Genomic DNA, 23,943 nt, shown 5'->3' with positions numbered 1-23,943 from the left:
CCTGCACCTGGTCCAACTACTGCCTCCGCCTCACCGTCGAGCTCCATGCCATCATCATCGCCCCCGACTACCACCTCGCATCCGAGCATCGCCTCCCCTCTTCCTCGGCGTGCTCGGCTCTTCCTGAGTCTCGATCAGGCTAGGGCTAGGGCTTTTCCTCCCCGCCACCGTGCCTCCCCGCCTCCTCTTCTTCCCACCTTTCCGCCGGCCAGGCCCTAGCATCCTCCCCACCTCCCCATATTCTCTCGGCCAATGATGTCATCTCCGACAAGTAAGCGTGATTAATTATGTTGATCCCAAATCTTGAGAATCTGCTTGGAATATCATGTGCCAATTAACATTGTTCTGATGGATTTTGATTTTGAGATTTGGGTATCAAACTGTTTTATTGAAACATCACTTTGAACCAATTATGTGGCTCACTTCAACTATTATAAATTTTTTTGAGACTATGAAGAAGATTTGAGATCGGATGATTTCAATGATCCTAATTAAAATAATATTGTCTTCTGAGTCTCATTTTTGCTTTTGTCTTGCTTTCCAACCCTTCTTCCACTTTATTATGCTTCTTATTGATTTTTTTTCAAATATCATGCAACATAGAACTTCAAACGTCAATGGCTAGTGCCAGTGCATCAGTTAGTATGCATGTACAAGATGGATATAATGAGTATGATAGTCCTAAGCATCAGAAGTTAAATTCTGAAGTGTGGGATGATATGGAGAGGATTACAAAAAATGATGAAGTGAAGGCCAAATGCAAGTATTGTAAGAGGTTATTTGTAGCCAGTTCTAACAAAGGAACTTCTCATTTGTTGCATCACATAAAAAGATGTCCTAAAAAGAGAAACAAAGATATTAGGCAATGTATGCTTAAAGCTCATACTTCCACTGATGAAAGCACATCAATAAAAGTTCATAAATTTGATCATGAAGAGTCTCGTAAATCACTTATCACTTTTTTGATGGCTAGAAAACATCTTTTTACCATTGTAGAGGAGCCTACCTTCAGGTGCTTTATGTCTGTGAACTGTCCAGGGTTTAAAAATATAAGTAGGCATACTGTGAGAAGAGATTTGTTCTCTTATTATGTGAAAGAGAGAATTTGTCCAAGAAGAGTTGATGAAAGCTCCTGGTAGAATTTGTTTGACCTCTGATAATTGAAAATCTTAGCATACAATTAATGAATATATTTATATTACCGTTCATTGGGTTCATAGTGATTGAAAGTTGCAAAAGAGAATTATCCATTTTAGGGCCTTAACTCCTTTTGATGGATTATCTATAGCAAATGAGGTAGCATTATGCTTGACTCAATGGAAAATAGACAATAAAATTTTTAACATCACATTGGACAATACATCTTACAATGATTCTATGGCTAACTTTCTCAAATACTGATTACTTGCAAAAAACTCTTTACCATATGATGGTAAGTTTTTTCAGATTCATTATTGTAGCCATATTTTGAATCTCATTGTGCAATGTGATTTAAACATTACTGAAAATGTGACTGCTAAAATTCGCAATGTAATCAAGTACATTAAAAAATCAGTTCCTCGAGAAAAAAAGGTTCTATAAAATTGCTACTAAGAGTTTCCAATTGAATACAGATAAGAAATTGCATTGTGATGCCAGTGTGAGAAGGAATTCGATATATTTGATGCTTGATCATGCACTTTATTTCAAGAATGTCTTACAGCATTGGGCACAAAGAGATAAAAATTTTATGTATTTTCTAAAGAGGAATAGAAAAAAGTAAGCATATTTCATAGATTTTTAAAGTATTTTATGAAGTAACATGCATGTTTTCTGGTACTAAACACCCAACTTCTAATATTCATTTCAAAGGGGTGTAAAAGATTCATACTCATTTGTTAAAAGCAAAAAGCGGTCCATACAGTTTCATGTCTAACATGATTGATGATATGCTTCAGAAATTTGATAAGTATTGGGCTAAATATATTTTGGTTTTGTCTTGTACGGCAATATTGGATCCTTGCTATAAGATACATTTTGTAAGCTAATGCTTCACCAAGCTTTATGGTGAGTGCTGAAGTGCACATAAAAAAGATTGTGGCAACCCTTTATGGTTTGTTTGATGAGTATAGAAGAAATGCTCCCACCACTTCTAGTATTGGATCTTCAACTGGTTCAAGTTCTTCAATTGGAATTCATGATAATGATGCTAACTTTAGTGATTACAAACAATTTATAAGCCAACTATCCAATCCTCAATCTGAAAAATCTCAATTAGATATGTATTTGGAAGAACACTGTGAGTATGATATACATAGTGAAATTAATGTTTGGAACTATTAGTACAAGAATTCATCAAGGTATCTAGAACTTGCGTTGATGGCACGTGATCTTTTTGACTATCCCAATCTCTACAATTGCATCAGAATTAGCCTTTAGCATTGGAAAAAAGATGATAAATCCTTAGAGAAGCTCACTTAAATCAAAGACGGTTCAAGCTTTGATATGTCTTGAAGATTGGATGCGTGCTAGAGGCTTTTCCTTTGATAATTATTTTTGTATATTATTTAAACTTTTTATTGCTTGCACTCTTATATTATGGACTACTTATCTATCTTTTGTTGTTTTGATTGTATGAATGTATGAATGGGGATTGGATACATGAGGAAGTACTGATGGAACCTCGGCTCCAAACTCATTGGATGATGGATCTAGCTGTACTAATGATGAGGAAGATGATGGTGGTGACATGTTTTAGGTAATTTTGTTGATTTTATTTTCTATTTGCTTAGCAAACAAATTTTTTTCTATCAAAAATTCTTTTTTATAAGTATTGAGTCCTTGATGTTTGCTTAGTTGATTTTAATTTAACTAATCTTTTTGTATTTGAGATCTGCAAGCTCAAAATTTCAGACAGTAAGGAACAAAGATAAGGAAGATGTAGTTTGTTTTGGTAGTATAATTGTTCTACACTCTACAGTATATCAATGATGTATTATGGTCTTATCAAGTATTTATAAGAATATTTTCTAGTGCTTATTTTTTTTTAGTCCAATAAGTTTGATTATTTCAATGTTGAACTTAGTGCAACTTCGCACTTGGTACTTTGATTGTAATTTTACTTTTAATCCTTGCACTTGGAACGTTGTTTGATTATTTCCTCTCATTTAGCTTGATTATTTTCTCTTATATTTTATTTAGAAGTTTTCTTCTAATTCCAATATAGTGAGGCAGAAGAGATACATATACTTATGAAAAAAAGTGGACTAAGGCCCAAAATCAAAACAAAGAGAAAAATGTTGGCCCAATACAAAAACTATTGGCCCAAATTTTCTATTATTCCAATTTCCAACAAACTAAATGAAAAAAAAAAAAAGCCTGCAGCCCAACCCGAAAGCCCGAAACCCAATATCTAGCAGGCTCGGGCTTAAAAAGGAGGCCCGAAGGCCGGGCCAAGCCAGGCAGAGGCCTGAAAAATTCTGTCTTTTCTTGAGTTGAGCCCAGCCCGAATCCAACCCCTCCCGTCCGATAAGCAGGTCTAGTTATTGTATGGGTTGGTATCACTCGCTTCGGATTGATATGGGTTAGTTCAACTAGGTTCGAGGCCTATATTGAGATGAAACCCATCCTTGTCCATGTTCTAACCCGATATAGGTTGGGTATGCCCTGAATCAGGTGATTTGAGACAAGACGGCAATCATTGGTCAAAAGCAAGATAGGTTAATATTTTTACTACATTGTATTTGACCTGCAGAAGAATGGGGAGAAAAGGAATTCTATGCATTATATAAATAAAACAAGGTAGATGGAGAGAATTGCATCTGTGAGTTGTGTGACTATTATATGCCTTTTAAGAAAAGGAATAATCATGAGATAGAAAAGGGAACATGCAGTTACATGGATTAGATATTGGGGAGAAAGAAGCACATTATATGGAACAGACTATCAAGGAATGTAAAAGTTCTAGACAGATAACATGAACATCAAAATAATAAAATTGATTAATGGAAACCAAGAAGGATAGAATTAGGTATGAACAAGCATTGAAGTTATAGATCAACCTAGGATAGATGATGCAATCATGATCTTGAAGACTAAGATTGCAAAAGGTTTATTTTTCCAGTTCACATCACCTAGTTAGTTGTGGAGCCAATTACCGAGCCAGCTGACTTAAAATTAGAGAGAAAAGGGGAAAGGGGCACCCACCCTCTGGGCATCTATACACCCAATTCCACCTTCATCTTCTCTTATCTCTTATAGTCCGTAGGCAGGCTGCCAATATGGGAGGCATTTTGGGATCTGTTTGTTCAATTAGTTTTTCTTATTTAAGGTTCCATACTTCACAGAAAATTGAAAAGCAACTTAAGAGCATAATGAAGAGAAGGTTTTTCTTTTCACTTTTCCTCCTGGAGCCTTGTGTGGTAAGTGTTCCAAATCTTCTTTCCTCTAAACTTCTCACAATTCTTTCTCCTCTCTACATCTTTCTTTCTCTCAAACCTGGAGATAATTTGTAAAGTTTTTATTCATAAATTAATTTCAAATCAGATCTAAATTAATTCAGGTCTAAAATAAAGAAGTATTAAACTACCTTAAATTATATACTAAAGCTGTAGATTAACTGAAATGCTATGGGTATATGCAACAGTGATCAGAAAATATTCCACTAATGTGCAGGCCTATCTGTCAAAAGATTAGGAAAAAGGAATAGAGCTACATTGCGCATGAGGATCTGAAAAGTATTGTTAAAAGAAATAGACCTTCACACATACGAAGGATGAAGGATAATGACAAAGCGGTAGAGTTAGAATAAGGAAGGGAAGGCCAAAGATAAGTTGACTGCAAGGGGTGAAATAGATTTTGATTGAACTTCCACTGATAAAGGAGATGTAGATTTTGATTGAACTTCCATTGATAAAAGAGATGCCCTTCCATAGGTTTGCATATCACTTCTTGGTCATAACTCTGGTTAACCCTCTGACCTTGATATCATGGAGGCACTCCAGCTTCACAACAAACTATAGTTTGTACCTTCTAACATATACCTTAATGAACTTTCTCAGCTAAAATTATCAGACTAATTGACCAAAGAAGAAAGTAGTATCTTATAAACTCAATAAATTATGGATCATATTTTATTCCAAGGAAATAAACAAAATTAAACACAAAGATGATGTTAAATGGGCATAGTGATGGAGCTTAACATATTGCTACATGTTTTTAAGGGTATTAACTGAAAGATACATATACAGAAAGGTGTGAGGCATATAGTATCACAAATCATCACAAAGGTCATTAATATCAGTGGTACAAACATGAACTATAGATCTTAACTCCATGAAGAAAAGAGTCAGACAATATAGTAAATTTACACATGGTTGCATATCCACCAATATTATAAGATATGACCAAACTGTTGGATTTATGTACCAGTTGGAAAAAATAACGTAAATATCAATATGTCCTTACTGCACCCTCCAATTCAACAGAGAGATAATGTCAGATAGAAAGAGAAGCAAAATAGTGTCTCAGACTGCAGGAGGACTGCTTATGTTGCTATCAGCATTTACAAGCCCATGGAAATGTCAAACACAGATTTAAGTTGCTCACTGACCAGAGTTCAGTAAAACGATGTATTCCAATATCAACTAGCACTTCACAGTATTATCCTAATTATTGAGGATAATTGGCAAAGGAAATAAATAAGCATAAAGGCTCCAACAAATGACAGTTATCAAATCCATGGTTTATTCAACGTAATATTTCTTTGAGATAAAATAATTGACACTCATTGGTAAGTGAAAAGAAGGATGAAGAAATTTAGTTAGTCAAAGGTTCTATAGACCTGGTCAATTAGATCCAGATTAGTCAAGCCCCACCCCTTCTTTCGATAAGCTTCACGAACTTCTTCACAGGAGTTACAGCAATCATCATCTGACTGAAAAAAAAATGCACTATGACATCTTTAGTATGTTTAGACAGCAGAAACTCATCAACGCCTGCCTGAGAAAAGAAAAGTGTAGGGTCCTAAAGAAAATTATGGGGTACAAGGTTGAATTTGATTGTGTACATACCTCCTCTGCACCATAGCATGAACCACAATAAGTCTCATTATGATCAAGCCTGCCTCCATGCCGCTGTAATGGCTTTTCAATCTGAAGAAACAAATAGAAACCCACAATTCTTAAAATAATGGCTTCAATTATGATGCAGAAAAACATATAGGTTACCAAACAAGAAAAATAAACATACAATATTGTGGAAATATACTCAATATGCTCAAAATTGAGAAAATATCAATTTCTTTCTTTCTTTCTTTCTTTTTTTGATCGAAAAGGAGCGAGAGCTCCACCTGTCTTCATTAAGGCTATGAAGTGAAGTAAAGAAAGACCCCTCGTTAAAGATTGTTGAAATACAACAATTACCCTCTCACAGCTCTATTAAGAGGATCCATTAGCAGAGAAAAATAAGTCAGTAATTGAGAAGACATTATCAGTTCCCAGCTTCAAGATAATTCTATAGCTTTACGGAGAGTCGGTCAGGCAGTGGACTCTTTGCTTCAGAATGTTCGATTTTTTCTCTCTAGCCATAGCAGCCAAAACATAGGAATAAAAATGAAATAGGAATTATTTTAGACAAGAGCTTAAAAAATGATTTTGTAAATATTAAGGGAGTAGGAGATACAATAATATGATAAATTAGCACTCATGCTCCTTAAGTAGGATCAAACGATGCAACAAAGCAGCATTTTTTTGGAGGACTAATTCAAGAGATTCCCCGTAGAGAATAGATATTTATCAAAGAAATGTGGATATACATATAGAAAATTATAATGTAGGTTTTAAAAGGGTGCATCGAGGCTACAATTTAGGAGATAGAGATGGAAATACTATTTTAGAGTTCACAATGGCATATAACCTAATTTAGCTAACATTTACTTTAAAAAGGACTCTTACTTGATAACTTTAAGAGAGGCATAAGATTGGTAAAATGGATCTCTTCCCTACTAGAAAGATTGATCAAGTTCTGTAAAAGGATTGTAAAGATATCGGATGAGAGTTTAACCACCTAACATAAATTGGTGGTTATGAATGTACGCATCATCAGAAAATGGAAGAGGACTAAAAAAAGAAACCCAAGAAATAGATGGACTTCGAGAGGAGAAAAATAGATGGCTTGGAAGTATGGTTTGCCAAACAGCCCTGAGCCGGGCAATTCAGGGCATGCCATACCATACTAGCGGCCAACTGATGCGGCTCGAACATTGGATTCGGAATGCCAGCGAAAACGGAGCGAGGGAGAAAGAGAGGAAGAGAGAGACAGAGGTGAGGAGGGAAGGAAATGGAAAGGCTGGCAAACGTGATGAACAGGGAATCCGCTCCTATTTTGAACCCACGGCATCTGCAGGATGGATTTCTACCATTCGGCGGCCACGACAGCCTCCCTGCCACCTTCCCCTCCCCCCATTTCTCTCCCTCCCCCCTCTCTCTATCTCTCTAATCTCTCTCATGGAGGATCGCAAAGCCCTGGAGGCCTCAGTGGCCCTCTGGTGGACACTGCCGGCCTACCTCTCCCTCCTTCCCCCTCTCTCTCTCTCTCCTTAGTTCTCCCTTGTTTCCATGTCAGTTCCGGCCCCGTATATGGGGGTATAGCGACTCGTACTGTCGCGGGTCTGATTCCAAGTTAGTGAACATTGCTTTTAAGGATAGAATGTTGAAGAAAGAAAAACAAGATATAGATGGAAAATCAATACGTTGTGGGAAGAGATGGTAATAGTATTAAAAAAATAGAATCAAATATATTAGAAGAATCAAAAGGAAAAGAACCACAAATAAGAAAACTTGGTAATGTAATGAGAAAGTTCAGTTGGCAGTTAAGGCTAAAAGGAGTAATGTATAAGACTATTTAAATGTGGGAATATAGAAGCATGTGAAAGCTATAAGATCATTAAGAAGTTGAAAAGGCAGTATGAGAAGCTAGATTCAAAGCATATAAAACATTATATAACAAGTTAGAAATTAAGAATGGGAACAAAAATATCTACAAGATTACAAGACTAACAGAAAGAAAAACTAAAGACTTCACTCAAGTTAAATGCATTTAAGATGAAAATCAAAAAGTTTTGATTAAGGAGGACGAGATCAAAGAAAGATGGAGGAACTATTTTGATAAGTTATATAATCAAAATCATGTAAATGACTTATGATGCCTTACCAGTTCTATTGAAAATAAAAATGTTCCATATACATGTAGAATTAGAGTATCGAAGATAAAGGAAACTATAAAAAAGATGAGAATAGAAAAGATGGTTGGACCTAATAGAATCTCCGTTGAGGTTTAGATGATGTAGGCATAACAAATTTAATTAATTTGTTTAATAAGACTTTAAAGATCAATAAAATGCCTAATGAACATAAGAAGAGTACCACAATACCAATTTATAAAAACAAAGGTGATATTCAAAATTGCTCTAATGTTGTGATTCTAAACTCATGAACTAAACTATGAAACTCTATAAGCAGGTAATTGAGCACAAATTGAGATGTGATATAGAAATTTCAGAGAATCAATTTGGTTTTATGCCTAGAAGTTCGACTATGAACGCTAACTCTCTTCTTCGAATGTTAATAAAAAAATTTAGAGGAAAAAGACAGCATCTTCATATAGTTTAATTAATTTAAGAGTATATGATAGAATCCCTAAATAAGTCTCATGGTGGGTGTTAGAAAAATAAAGAATTTCCATTAGATATATTAATGTAATTAAGGACATGCAAAATGGAGGAATTACTGGTGTCAGAAATATCAGTGGTAATGATATGAGTTTCCAATCACAATTGGCTTACACCAAGATTCTGCTCTAAATCTTTATCTTTTTGCACCAGTTATGGATAAGCTTACCAGGCATATTGAAGACAATATTTCTTAATGCATGCTATTTATGGATGATTCAGTCTTAGTTGCTGAAGTTAAAGTTAGAGTTTATTGTAAGTTGGAATGATAGAGGAGCGCATCAGAATCTAAGCGTTTTTAGTTAAGTAGGACCAACACAAAATACATGGAATATAGCTTTAGTAAAATTAGAAATAGAGATAAAAGTGGAGCAAAAATTAAGAGTGATCATTTGTGGTATTTAAGATCGACTATTTATGAGGAATGATAGATTAAAGAGGATGTTATTTATACAACTAAAGTAGGTTGAATAAAATTGAGAAGTGCAACCAAGACATTATATGATTATAGGACACCTACAAAGTTGTAGAGAAATTTTTTTAGGACAGCTATATGATTAGCTATGTTTTATGTACAAAATGTTGGGCAATAAGGAAAATAACATGTGCACAAAATGAGTATAGCCGAAACAAAAATTAGTTGAGATGGATGTATCATAGAAATAAAGTCATCGTAGAAAGGTAGAGGCAACACTAACTATGGATTCAAGCAGCCAACCCAACCAGTTTAGAATTAAAGCTTAGTTGAGTTGAGCTCAACTCAGTTGAGCCATAGCGACCACATCAAGACAAGGACATAAAAGTCTCGGGCTGACTAAATGCTCCAAGACTCTTGTGTTTCCTTAGCTCCAAATTTATAGTTTGTAATGTCACCCGCCCTTGGCCACTTTATTATTATCTTGGCACTAGTCAGGGTCTAGCATCTCCGAGCATAAAGACAATTGAACAGTAGATGTTTGATAGTTTCTGAGCTTGTTTGCAAAAAGAGGACATGCAGACATAGCATAACAACTCTTTCTACATCGTGGTCCCCCAATGTTAGCTTGTTCTTAAGAGCCATCCCCATGAACAATATGATTTTCTATGAGTATACCACTTTCCACAAGGCTAGGATAATGGGGCATGTCATTCCTCCCTAGTCAATAAATCGGTAGAAGGATCGTACTGATAGACCTTGTTTTCTGTCCATCTCCAATTTGCTTTATTGATAATTTTAATATTAGAGAAATTGATTTCCATTTACAAATCAACTTGCACCACATAGCAACATATATTCCATATGCCTTGTTATTTTGTTCATAGATAATGGTGAATTTATTAAATTAGTACTTCTTAGAATCGGTCTATACCAATAAGTCATTCATGATGTGATATACAACTACATATATAGGGTCATGTGATCATATTTAAAATCATACCACATCATGTATTCAACAACAAGAGCCACATATTCAGTTCTCAGAAAACCAAAAGGTCAATGACGTGCAGATTCGATAATTGCGAATCAAAATGCAGAAAACCAAGTTATTCTTGTAAAAATATATTTTGTTAAGCAAGTTTCAAGTGAAAAGACATGTTTTGCAGCTAGTTTGATGCCATAGCACCCAAAGATCATTTCCAGTTATCCCATTTACATGTGCAAATCATTCAGCCATGATCTTTTTAATATGGTATTACAGCTTTTCATGCACCCTTTCCAGGTATAGTATAAATCAGACTCTGCTAGACACAACCTGACATCAGTCAATAATAATATCCTAGGACATAGGAACTGAAATTCTAAATTAGAAAAAAAAATACAGGGACACCCCTTCATGTTTGGGCCATTTACGCTTAGATCTCAAACGTTTAAAAAGTTTCAACTAGACTCCAAAGATTTAAAATCATTACAAAGTGGCCCAACCATCTATCTCTGTTGGAAAACGTTATGACATGAGGTCACCTGATAGGTTAATTTTTGTAAAATCCCATAAGTGCCGTTCCCAAAAGTGCCCCTGTTTTGGCATGAATTGGAGGAGAAGGAAAGAAGAGTCACATGACTCTCACGTGACTATCTTTTCCCATCCCATTTTCCTTTTTCACTAGGTCTCTATGCCCCATTAAGCACAATGAAGGGGATGACAAAGAGTAAAGAAGAGGGAGGACAATAGAGCGGACAAAGAAAGAAAAATACAGAGAGAGACCATTTAGCACATAAAAAGATAAATAATTTAAAAAATGAATGCATGATAAATGCCCACCATAGAAATCTTTGACAACCCATACCATCCCCTCTACTTTTATAATCACCTCATAGTTTCTCCTGCAGCTCTGTTCATGGAATGCAAAATTACCACATCTACATATATTTATGTTTCTCAATAGCTCTATATGCTATGAAATACATCAACTACAACTGAAAACCAAACAAAACCTTTGAACAGAAGCAGAGAATAGATGAGACAACCTAAAAACCCATCATAGCCTCCCATGATCACTTATCTTATAGCTGCCATTCTTTTTTATCGTGCCTTTTCAACACTTCCTCTACCTTTGATTGCATATATCCAAGAGCTTCTTCCTCCCTTCCACAATCTCATCGAAGAAGTAATCTAGCAGCCCAATAATATTGGACAAAGGATGTGGCCAAGAATGAAGCAAAAACAGGGGAAAGAAACAGAGCAAGAAAGGGATACTCCCTGGAGAACAGTCTTGATTTTCGATGGCAATGCCTTTCTTTTCCTCCTCCTCCACCTCTCCAAAGGACTAAAGACCAGAGGAATCAAAGAATAACAGCGAGCGAGCGAGAGAGAGAGAGAGAGAGAGAGAGAGAGAGAGAGAGAGAGCACCTAGAAGGTACATGCCATCTGAGTGAGTCCTCTATAGGGCCCTTGGATGATGGGAAGAAGGCAGAAGAACCCCATCAAATCTTCCACCTTTGCCCCCTTCTAATTTCTTTTTTCTTCTTATTTTATGGCACTTGCAAGGAAAGGCAAAGTGGGAGAGTGTGGTGCTCTCTCTCCCGCTCTCCCCCTCTGTCCCTCCTCTCTCTCTCTCTCTCTCTCTCTCTCTAATGTTTTGGATTCAGGAATAGAAGAGGGGTGTTGGCCCTAGGGATTGACTTTGATGGATAATAAAACATTTGAGTATATAATAGAACTAATGGTTTTATAAAGTTAATATTTTAAAAGAATTCTAAAGTGTTAAAAGAATGATTCTAAATACCTAAATGAAACTTAAACAAGAAGTTTTTAGAAACCTACATACTATGAAAGACCATAGAAATCAAGATGGAAGAGGCTCTCAAAAGTTGAAATCAAAAAGCCACTCATGCCAAAAATTATTCAGAAAATTTCAGCTAACAAGTATTCGAGTCGACTCCAATCCCATTCAAGTAGACTCGACTGGAAATATAGAAGAAAAAAGAAAATTCTGGCGTGCTGAAGTTTCAGCCAGCATGTACTCGAGTCAACTCAAATCCCATCCAAGTCGACTCCACAGGAAAAGGACAGAAAACAAGTTTCAGCACTAGAAATTTGAGTAGACTCGCAGGATCTAAGCAGGCTCACAGACAGCTCGAGTCGACTCAAATTATCCAAGTCGAAGATCTCAAAGAAAGAAGGTCGTGTTTTTGAAAAAATTGGCTCGAGTGGACTCACAGTTGGCCGAGCAGACTCGAATAGTATTCGAGTCGATTCAAATCTATCCGAGTCAACTCGAAGCCCAACAGCTAGTTCTGTGGATTTTTCAGAACTGTGCAAATTTAGCTCTAACAGCTATTTCTCATATTCTAACGGTCATAAATGATTTTTTGACCCTTCAAAAGATATTAAATTCTCACCAAATACATTGAAGAAGCAAGAGAACAAAAAGAGAATCAAAGTACAAGCAAGAAACCAAGAGAAAAGGCCAAAAAGCATTGCGTTGTGTGCAATCATTCCTCAGCCACCTGAAACATCAAATCATCAATGCCTTTCCAGGAAGAAGACAAGCTCTACATCTGAAAAGTTTCCTTAAAAGAGATTCCTCAAGCTTCATCATCTTTTATTAGCTCATTAAAAGAGCTTTATGTTGTTTACTGTTTTCCTTTTAATCATTCTGCTGTAACTAGCTTCAATTGGGGATTGAAACTAGAAGAAAAGCTAATCCAAGTCTTGAAATTAGATTGTAAGCCAGGAATTGGTTTGGGGTTAGGTTTTGATTGATGAACCCGTGTAAAACCAACTAGATTTTGGATAGTGAGTCTAGAAAAACTATCCGGCTGTAATTTTGAAAAGATTATAGTGAAAATTCCTAAGGAGAGCTTGGAGAGCAGACGTAGGTGCTAAGGTGCACCAAACCACTATAAAATTTGGTTGTGATTGTGATTTGCTTGCTTTCTGTGTTGCTTTCCATTTGCACCTCATTTTAGCTCATTGTATTGCAATATTTTTGCTTACTCACTCTACTATTTTTCAAAATAGCACAAAGTTATTTAAATTTTTGAAAAATCCAATTCATCCCCCCTCTTGCATTGTCTAGCTGGACAAGAAGTGGTATTAGAGTCTTAGTACTTGGCTGCATTTGATCCAATGATCAAGAGTTAACATCAAATGGCAACCCACATGAGTGCTTCTCTTGCCGAAGGGCAATCGACCAACCGTCCACCTTTGTTCAATGGAACAAACTACACTTATTAGAAAACAAGCATGCATATTTATATTCAAGCACTAGATTATCAACTTTGGAGAGTTTTAATCAATGGCCTACACACTCCCACAATTAGAGTAGATGGATTTGATGTTCCCAAATCCGAAGCGGATTGGGATAAGCATGATATGAAGATGGTTGAACTAAATGCTAAAGTTATGAATATTTTATATTGTACATTAGATACTGATAAATTTAATAAAATTTCTACTTGTATTTCAGCTAAAGAGATTTGAAATAAGTTAAAAGTTACTCATGAGGGTACCAATCAAGTGAAGGAATCTAAAATTAATATGCTTATTTATAGATATGAATTATTTAAAATGGAGCCAAATAAATCTATTACCGATATGTTCACTAGGTTATTGATATTATTAATGGCTTGAAAATTTTGGGACAATCTTATACTAACAGTGAGCTTGTTCGTAAAATTTTTAGGTCTTTTCTAAAAGCATGAAAAGCTAAAGTCACCGCAATCCAAGAAGCCAAAGATCTCAACACACTTTCACAAGAAGAACTTCTTGGTTCTCTCATGACTTATGAGTTAACCATGAAGCAAAATAATGAAGAAGAAAGAAAGAAGAAGACCATCGCACTCAAGTCAATCGCAATTGAGGATGAAAAAAGTGGAGATAAAGAGGATGACTTAGCTTTGATTGCAAGAAGATTCAAGCGGTTCATGAAGAAAAAGAAACAAGACCTCAAGAAGAAGCCCTTCAAAGGTGAACCAAGCAAAGATAGGAAGAAAGAAAAGGATGCATGTCCCTATGCTTTGAATGCAAGAAGCTCGGTCACTTCAAAATGGACTGCTCTCTTTTTAAGAAATCAGCCAAGAAGATGAATAAAAAGACAATGATGGCCACATGGAGCGACAGTAAAGATTCAAGCTCCGATGAGAAAACACAAGTGGCCAACCTATATTTGATGGCTCATCTAGATGAGATAAATTCTGAAAATAATTTAGATTTTACATTTCATAAATTACAAAATATATTTTCAGAACTAATGACTGAATTTAGAATGATTAGTTTAAAAAACAAAGAATTGAAAAGGTAAAATCTTGATTTGTCTCATGAGAAAGAAATAATTTCAAAAGAAGTAGTCTCTAACTCTTGAAAATCAGAATATGAAAGATGAATTGAAAAAAATTAAACCCTTTGTTGATAAATTCTACCTTTAGTTCCAAAAAGCTACAAATGATCTTGAATGAACAAAGAGTTGTTTTTAACAAAGCCGATTTGGGATTTAAATCTCAAAAGAAGCAAAAATTTCTTTGTAAAAGCTTCTTCAAACCCCACTTTAAATGTTACATGTTTTAGTTATGAAAATGTTGGACATAAATCCTACTTTTGTGATTTCAAAAAATTAAATGAACAAATAGTTAGAAAGGTATGGATTCCAAAAAGAACCATAGGAACTAAACCGAAAGGACCCAAGCTGGCTTGGATATCTAAAATTTCTAGTTGATTTTCTTTTGTAGGTGTGTCTTACAACCAAAAAAAAAAGACTTTGGTATCCTGATAGTGGTTGCTCAAGGCACATGATGGATGACAAATCACAATTTGTCACTCTTGAAATAAAAGATAGGGGAGCTGTTACCTTTGGAGATAATAAAAAAGGATGTATTATCGGTATTGATAACATCTGTATCACCCTTTCTACTTTTATTCAAAATATTCTATTAGTTTATAGGTTGAAACATACTTGCTTGATATTAGTCAATTTTGCAACAAGGAATTCAAAGTTGTTTTCGGATCATTATTGTGCATTATTTCTAGTCTCAATGACAATGGCATCATGTTTATTAGATATAGACATAATAATATCTATATGGTTGATCTAGATGATCTTTCCATGAAGAATGGTCAATGTTTTATTGCAATGGAAGCCAAAGTTAGTGAGACTAGTTGATTGTGGCATCGTAGATTAGGTCATGCAAGTATGGATTTACTTTCAAAACTCATTAAAAGAGATCTTGTTAAAAATTTACCAAAGTTAAATTTTGAGAAGAATCAAATTTGCGATATTTGTTAGTTTGGAAAGGAAACTAAGAGTTCTTTCAAACCAAAAGGTGTTATTTCAACTTCTGACCTTTGGAATTAATTCATATGGATTTGTTTGGACCAAGTAGGACCACAAGCTTAGGAGGTAAAAGTACGATCTCGTAATTGTTGATAATTTTTCTCATTTTACATGGATTACGTTTTTAGCACAAAAAGATGAAGCATTTTCTAGATTTACTAAATCTTATTGCAAGATTTCAAATGAGAAGAATTTATCTATTGTATGCATCCGTATTAATCATGAAACCGAATTTGAAAATCAATATTCTAAAAGTTTTTGTAATAAAAAAAATTAATACAATTTTTCTGTACCTATGACATCTCAACAAAATGGGATAGTAGAAAAAAATCGCACTTAGAAAGAAATAACACGCACTATGTCGTGTGAGGGCGACCTTCTAAGATATATTTTGACAAAAGCTATTAATAAAACATGTTATATTTTAAATCGTGTTTTGATTCGACCGATTTTGGAGAAAACACCGTATGAATTTTGAAAAGATATAAAACCAAATATTAGTTATTTTCATGTTTTTGATTGCCGTTGTTTCATGTTGAATAATGGAAAGAATAATTTGGGAAACTGTGATGCCAAGTCGGATGAGAATATTTTTTTGGGATACTCCACATCTAGCAAGATATATGAGTCTTCAACAAAAGATTTTTGTTGTTGAAGAGTCTATCCATGTAGTATTTGATGAATCTAATGACAAACCTTTAAGAAAGAAAGATGTGTTAGATGATAATGCAGAAAATCTGCATAAGAAAATGAATGATCTCTTATTAAAAGATAGCTCTCATCAAAATCATGAAGAAGATCAAAAGAAAGAGGATGAAGAAGAAAAGGATAAAAGAACCACTCCAATATAAAGAGATGAACTACCTAAAGAATGGTCACCCAAAAGACTTAATCATTGTGATCGATCTCAAGGGATAAGAACTCGTTCTTCTTTAAGAAATATATGTAATCATTTAGTATTTATATCTCAAGTAGAACCAAAATCTATAAAAGAAGCTGAAAATGATTTCAATTGGATAAATACTATGCAAGAAGAATTTAACCAATTTGAAAGGAATAAAATTTGGATTTTAGTTAATAGACCTATTGATTATCCTATAATTGGAACTAAATGGATATTTAGAAATAAGTTGGATGAAAATGATATTATTGTTAGAAATAAACCTAGATTAGTTGCTAAAGATTATAATCAAAAAGAAAGTATTGATTTTAATGAAACTTTTTCTCCGATAGCTAGATTAAAAGCAATTAGATTATTACTTACATTTGCATATTTCATAGATTTTAAACTCTATCAGATAGATGTTAAAAATACATTTTTGAATGACTACACAGTTGAAGAAGTTTATGTGGAATAACCATCCAAATTTAAAAATCATGCTTTTTCAAACCATATTTATAAATTGCATAAAGCATTATATGGTTTAAAACAAGCCCTTGTGCTTGGTATGAGAGACTAAGTAAATATTTGCTAGATAATGGCTTTACCAGAGGAAATGTTGATGCAACTGTATTTTTAAAAAGAAATGATCACTTATTAGAAATACAAATTTACATAGATGATATTATTTTTGATCCTACTAATGAGTCTCTTTGTCAAGAATTTGTTAAGCTAATACAAGGTGAGCTTGAAATGAGTATGATGGGAGAGTTAAATTTTTTTCTCAAACTCTAAATTAAGCAAACAAAAGAGGGAGTCTTCATCAACCAAATAAAGCACACAAAAGAAATACTTGAAAAATTTGGAATGGAGACTTCAAAACCAATTGACACACCTATGAGTCCCTCATGTAAACTTGACAAAGATAAATATGGTAAGAATGTAGATATTAAATTATATAAAGATATGATAGGATCCTTACTCTATCTTACCGCTACTAGGCCGGATATTATATTTAATATTTGTGTGTGCTAGATATCAATAAAATCCTAAAAAATCTCATCAGCTAGCTGTTAAAAAAAAAATTTAGATATTTATCAAGTACTCTTAATATTGGTTTATGATATGCTAAGCTTTCATCTATTGATTTAATTGAATATTCTGATGTGGATTTTGCTGGTTGCAAATTAGATAGAAAAAGTACTAGTAGAACCTACCAATTTCTTGGAGTTAACTTAATCTCTTGGTTTAATAAGAAACAAAATTCGATAGCATTATCAATGGCTGAAGCCGATTATATTGCAACCAAAAGTTATGCTCAAATTTTATGGATTAAGTAATGACTTGAAGATTTTGGTATTAAACTTACAAGATTCCAATAAGATATGATAATACAAGTCCAATTAATTTAACTAAAAATCCAATTCAACACACAAGATCTAAACACATTGAGATAAGACATCATTTCATAAGAGATCATATGCAAAATGGTGAAGTAATACTTGAATTTGTTAGCACTAATAAACAATTAACAGATATCTTTACCAAACCCCTGAGTGAGGATAGATTTAGCATAATTAGGATGGAGCTAAGAGTTTATAATCCTTTTGGCTAAATCATTCTCATCTCTCTCTCAAGTTTAGTCAATATAGTGTGACCTGGACTCAATTCGATCAAAATCTGCTGATTTATCTTTATTTGAAACCATTAGAAAAGCATTGATATCCCTCGATTTCTAAATTTCCTTGAAAACCATAGTGTGTTCCTGACTCATGCTCTAGTTGACTCATATATAGATCCAAGTCGACTCCTGCTCGAGTCGACTCGAGGGTCGGGACCACAATCCCTTATAGTCAGGCCCACAGTTCCTTGTTTTTGCCCTAACTATTCCTAAGCATCCCTTTTCTCTCCAAAACCCTAGAAACAATGTCTCCATCCATCCTTGCCCTCCATCTGTCCATTTCTCCTTGATTCTTCCTTGGATTCGAGTGGGATGGGACCACGAATGCAGGCTGTGCAAAATTGAAGCGGTCCTTGTTCGAAGCATCCGAAAAAAGGTGCTTCAGGGCTTGGACTAAAGGTGCTTCATCCCGAGAAGCCGAAGTGAGTCAACCCGAGGATCAGAATGAGGAAGAACCTGAGCATGGACCCGAGGATCAAGGTACTGTTACCCCTCGTCCTCTCCGTCAAAAGGGATGGTCGCTAGGGTTATCGCAATGGGAAGGAGGATTGATTTCAATTTCTTTGAGAGATGGATTTCCTATAGGACAATGGATTAAGACTATGGGTTGGAAGAGTTTTTGTTCCTTGGATATGCCAATGTATCCCCATCTTGTTAGAGAATTTTGTGCAAACCTACGAACAGGATCTAGTGAAATTGTTTCACCTATTAAAGGAGTTCAATTTAAGGTTTCTGAGGATAGATTAGCCTAGATCTTTGGCCTTCCTAGGCATGGGATTGTGCCTGATAGGCTGGCTAACAAGAAGGGTTGCAGCTCATTGTTGGAAGGGATGACATAGTTGGAGATGTTTTGGCCAACACCCTAAGCCTAAAGATAAGAGTATTACATCACATGGTAGGCAGGATCTTCATTCCAAAACTTGGCTGATTTGATTTTATATTCGAAAGGGAGTTGATGGTGATATTTTAAATTGTTCGGGCCATGCCCCTAAACCTCCTAGTATCATGATGCATCAGATGAGAGAGGCAGCTATGAAGAAGTATGTTTGCCATATGGAATGTCTCTCACCAAAGTATTTTTGGAGGTGGGAATACCCTTAGAAATGAAACTAGTAAGAAACTCTCCCACTTTGATGTTTATGATGACAAGACACTGAACCGCATGGGTTATAAGTTGGATGCAGATGGATTAAGAAAATTCAAGACAGAAGAGATGGGAGCGAAGGTAGAGCCTTCCACTCCTATTGCCCCAGCACCTTCATCTTTCTTTCCTCCACCATCAGTTCCTGCACCAGCTCCAACATCACCAGTCTCACCAGTAGCACCACCTTCAGCATCTGTAGCACCTACTTCACCTCCCGCAGCTTCTTCTCACCAAACAGCTTCAAACTCAATCTTCCTTGAGAAATTGACTAACTTGATCTCCTCGAGAGTTAGTACTGAGGTGTGAGCTTTGTCAGGCAGAGTAGATGGACTTCATACAGAGATTAGAGGACTCTGTGACAGACTGACAGCCATGGAGCAGAGGCAGTCCAGGCCAGATGCACCCTTCGATCTATCAAACGTGGCCAAAGAGCTTGCTAGACTCAGGGGGAGTCTCAAGTCCAGAGGTACTGAGATGCAGTCTGCCATCAAGAGACTCAGCAGCGGACAACAGAAGGGGATCCTCTCTGTACTCACTTTCATGGGGAGCCTGATCGATATGATATAAGGGATAGCCCCAAATGCAGTGCCAGCAGCCACAGCAAATGCAGTAGTCGCCACAGTAGCCAAAGTATCCACCCCTCATCCCACTCAGCCTACACCTCATTTTGCTCAGCCTTCCACCAGTCAGACCTGACCACCTTTCAGAGTCTACACTAGGGTTGGTGTAAGGTTTCCAACTCCTCGGACAATTGATCCATCTAGTAGGACTCGAAGCCTGACGGCCGGACCTTCCACGTCTAGAACTAGCTCTTCTAAGCCTTTAGAGATTCCATCTAATGACCAAAGCTAGCGCCTTTGGTCTGATTTGGTTGATAATTAGGATCTTAGGTTGCTCATGTATTGACCTTTAGTTATGTAGGTTATGTATTGACTTTAGATATATTTATGCATTGGGATGATTGTATTTTGGTGTACTGCTTTCACTGTTTTGTGTAATACATTCATTTTGCTTGATACACTGTATGACTTTTATTTAATCTAATGAATCTCATTTCCTATGACTTGTGAGTTATTCGTTGATTCATGTTTCCTATAGTATGCATTGACTAATGACAAAAGGGGAGAAAAAACTAAGTATATAAGCTAATGATACTCATATTATGCTCTGATTTTCTGGTTTTACCTAAGTGTGATATTGATGCTGCTCCTATCTTATATTGCTCTGATTTCAACTAAGTATATAAGCACAAACTAAGGGGGAGTAAAAGCCAAAAACAAAAAGATACTATGCTCTGATATTGTGCCAAAAAGCAATTATGCTCTAATTTTGTTGATGAAAATTTCAGGTTTAATTTTTTAGCTTAATTTCGACTTAACTCGATGATGGCTTTATTCTGATAACATCCCAAAATTGTTAAACATCTACTTTGATACTAAATCTTCATATCATTTTAGGTCTAAAACATATTCATCAAAATGCATTTAATTAATCTTTCAGAATGCTTGACTTGGTTTATAATTTTTCAAAATTCAGGTTAACATATATCATGTTTCACATCATTTGTTCATATACTCAAGATTTTGTCATCATCAAAAAGAGAGAGATTGTTGACTCCAGAGATTGATTTTGATGGATAACAAAATTGAGTAAATAATAAAACTAATAATTTTATTAAATTAATATTTCAAGAGAATTCTAAAGTGTTAAAAGAATAGTTCTAAATATCTAAATGAAACTTAACCAAGAAGTTTTTGAAAGCCTACATGCTGTGAAAGATCACAAAAATCAAGGTGGAAGAGGCTCTCAAAAGTTGAAATCAAAAAGCCACTCAAATCAAAAATTATTTAGAAAATTTCAGCTAGATGGCATTCAAGTCGACTCCAATCCCATTCGAGTCGACTCAACTGGAAGAACAAAAGAAAAAAGAAAATTCTAGAATACTAAGATTTCAACCAACATGCACTCGAGTCGACTCGAATCCCATCCGAGTCAACTCCACAGAAAAATGACAGAAAGCAAGTTTCAGCACCAGAAATTCGAGTGAACTCGTAGGATCCAAGCAAGCTCGCAGACAGCTCGAGCCGACTAGAATTATCGGAGTCGAAGTTCTCAAAAAAAGACAAAAGATCGTGTTTTCAAAAAAATTAGCTCGAGTGGACTCACAGTTGGCCAAGCGGACTTGAATGGTATTCGAGTCGACTCAAATCCTATCTGAATCAATTTGAAGCCCAATGGCTAGTTCTGTAGACTTTTCAGAACTGTGTAGATTTGGCTCTAACGGCTATTTCTCAGATTCTTACAGTCATAAATAATTTTTTGGCCCTCCAAAAGGTGTTAAACTCTCACCAAACTTATTGAAGAAGCAAAAGAACAAAAAGAGAATCAAAGTGCAAGAAACCAAAAGAAAAAGCCAAAAAGCATTGAGTTATGTGCAATCATTTCTCAACCATCTAAAACATCCCATCTAAAACATCAAATCATCAGTATCTTTCCAGTAAGAAGACAAGCTCTACATCTAAAAAAGCTTCCTCAAAAGAGATTCCTCAAGCTTCATCATCTTTCATCAGCTCATTAAAGGAGCTTTCTATTGTTTACTGTTTTTCTTTTAATCTTTCTGCTGTAACTAGCTTCAATTGGAGATTGAAGCTAGGAGAAAGGATCATCCCAGCCTTGGAATTGGATTGTAAGCCACAAATTGGCTTGGAGTTAGGTTTTGGTTGGTGAACCCATGTAAAATCAACTGAATTTTGGATAGCGAGTTCGAAAAAACTATTCGATTGTAATCTTGAAAAGATTATAGTAGAAATTCTCAAAAAAAGCTTGGAGAGTGGACGTAGATGCTAGGATGCACCAAACCATTATAAAATTTGGTTGTGTTTGTGGTTTGCTTGCTTCTTTTGTTGCTTTCCATTTGCACCTCATTTTAGCTCATTGTGTTGCAATATTTCTGCTCGCTCACTTCACTATTTTTCAAAACAACACATAATTGTTTAAATTTTTGAAAAATCTAATTCACCCCCCCCCTCCTGGGTTGTCTAGTTGGGCAAAAAGGGGTGAGTGTGGGTAAAGCATGAGGAAAAGGGAGGACAAAAACTCGGGGACTTAGAAAAGCTTTTACCCCAAAAAACTTGTCTAATTGTTAACCTCCCAATACGAACTGAGGGCATTTTAGTCATTTCATCTTTTTCGTTAATGCAGTTAAGCTATAGATAGATGGCTGGGCCACTTTGCAACAATTTTAAAATTTGGGGTCTAACTGACACATTTTAAACTTTTGAGATCCAAGTGCAAATGGCCCAAACCTGAAAGAGTCTATAATTTTGCTTTTAAATTATGTACAAAGCACCTTAAAAGTCAAATTAATTTAAAGACTAAATAGTTCATATTGACATCACCAACAAAAGCAATCTCTTGACTTCAGAAAAAAAAAAAAGAGGATTATTTTAGGAAAGAAAACAAATTTGAAAAAAAAAATAGGAAAGAATATAAATAAGAAGATTCGTATTTAAAATAACAGAACATATAATTACCACTAAATTATGAAATTGACAAGCATTTTGCAAACTATTTCATATCGCACAATTGTGCAAGTTTACTTTTTCTGCTTAAAAACAGTAAGTTAGACACAAAAAAACGTGCATCCCAGCACACGAGGATGCCGCCATGCGCAGAGCATAAACTAGATAATTAAAAAAAATGAGTTACAAATAAAAAGAGAGAAGTTAAGAAGGATAAATATAGGAACTTTGTGTTCATATATAACGAACAAATTATAATAACTTCTAAAACCTATCATATGCCACTAAAGAATACAATTATATGAAACTTAAAAAATCACAGAAGGCAAGAAACCAGCTCAAGACATGATTTTCCTTTGATTCTACCAACATAAAACCACTCTCATAGATGTCTCTTGATAATACATCATTTGAAATTTTTTCCACATCAATAGTCCTAAAGGTTTAAACCAAAATAACCAAGCCTTTCCTCAGCAATACAAAAAATGCTTTGGATAATTTTCCTGTTTATGCTCAAGGGGATTGCAGTTTTTCTTTAATAGATGTCAATGATCGGTTAATTAGAATGTCCTTCATTTTCCAATATCCCAGTAAATGCTCCAAAACTTACATATGAATGATATTCTCTTATCACGACTTTAGACAACCTTGTTGGTTGGATGGATGGGAAATAACCCTAACCCGTACCATTAAAAATCTTGCACCATTTTAGCAGTTACTATTCCTTTGGATGGTTCTAGTAATGCGAACTTTGAGGACTGGAGCAGCTACTTGGAAGTTGGAATGTTCAGTGTTTCCAAGCAAGCATGCAACACATTCACTAATTGTGAGTTAGTTTCATAAAAGTCCAGCTTCTCATTAACAAAACTACAATTCAAAGCTTCAAATAGCCGAGTTCAGAATTCTCATCATGAGCAAGTTCCTCAAGAAATCTGACGTAATGAGGAAGCAGTAATAGCAAAAGTTGCATGTGAAGACTGAAAATGAACAAAGAATATAACTACAAAGACTACATAGCACATGGATATCACAAATAAATGCCAAAATATTTTGCAAAACATACCTTGGGTGCACCAACGCCATCCTGTCTCAATTCAATTACATTACCAAGATGATCAATCCTTTTCTTTATTATGTCATGTCTCTATAAGAAAGATAATCATTTTAGATTAAAAACAGTATGCAGCACACAGACAATCTGCAAGATTAAATAGCTTGCTAGGATATTTTGTCCAAGAAAAAGTAGTTTGCATGTACATA

The 23,943-nt window shown here is 35.2% G+C and overlaps 1 protein-coding gene across 3 annotated transcripts in view; it reads right to left on the bottom strand.

The window, feature by feature from the left end:
* Positions 1–23,943, bottom strand: part of LOC105034952 (uncharacterized) — a 48,456-nt gene that overhangs the window by 7,086 nt on the left and 17,427 nt on the right. For all 3 annotated transcript variants that reach the window (XR_012140209.1, XR_830265.2, XM_010910309.3), the window contains exons 4-6: positions 23,747–23,827; positions 6,051–6,131; positions 5,822–5,914 (exon numbers count right to left, since the gene is read on the bottom strand). Coding sequence is in view for 1 of the 3 variants with exons in the window: in XM_010910309.3 (XP_010908611.1) it covers positions 5,822–5,914; positions 6,051–6,131; positions 23,747–23,827 (255 nt within the window). In the remaining 2 variants the exon portion in view is untranslated. The remainder of the gene's footprint in view (positions 1–5,821; positions 5,915–6,050; positions 6,132–23,746; positions 23,828–23,943) is intronic.

This window comes from Elaeis guineensis, chromosome 1, assembly GCF_000442705.2.
Source record: "Elaeis guineensis isolate ETL-2024a chromosome 1, EG11, whole genome shotgun sequence".
NCBI classification, from domain to species: domain Eukaryota; kingdom Viridiplantae; phylum Streptophyta; class Magnoliopsida; order Arecales; family Arecaceae; genus Elaeis; species Elaeis guineensis.
The sequence above is the reverse complement of the archived record's forward strand: the minus strand, read 5'-3'. Positions and strand labels throughout refer to the sequence as shown.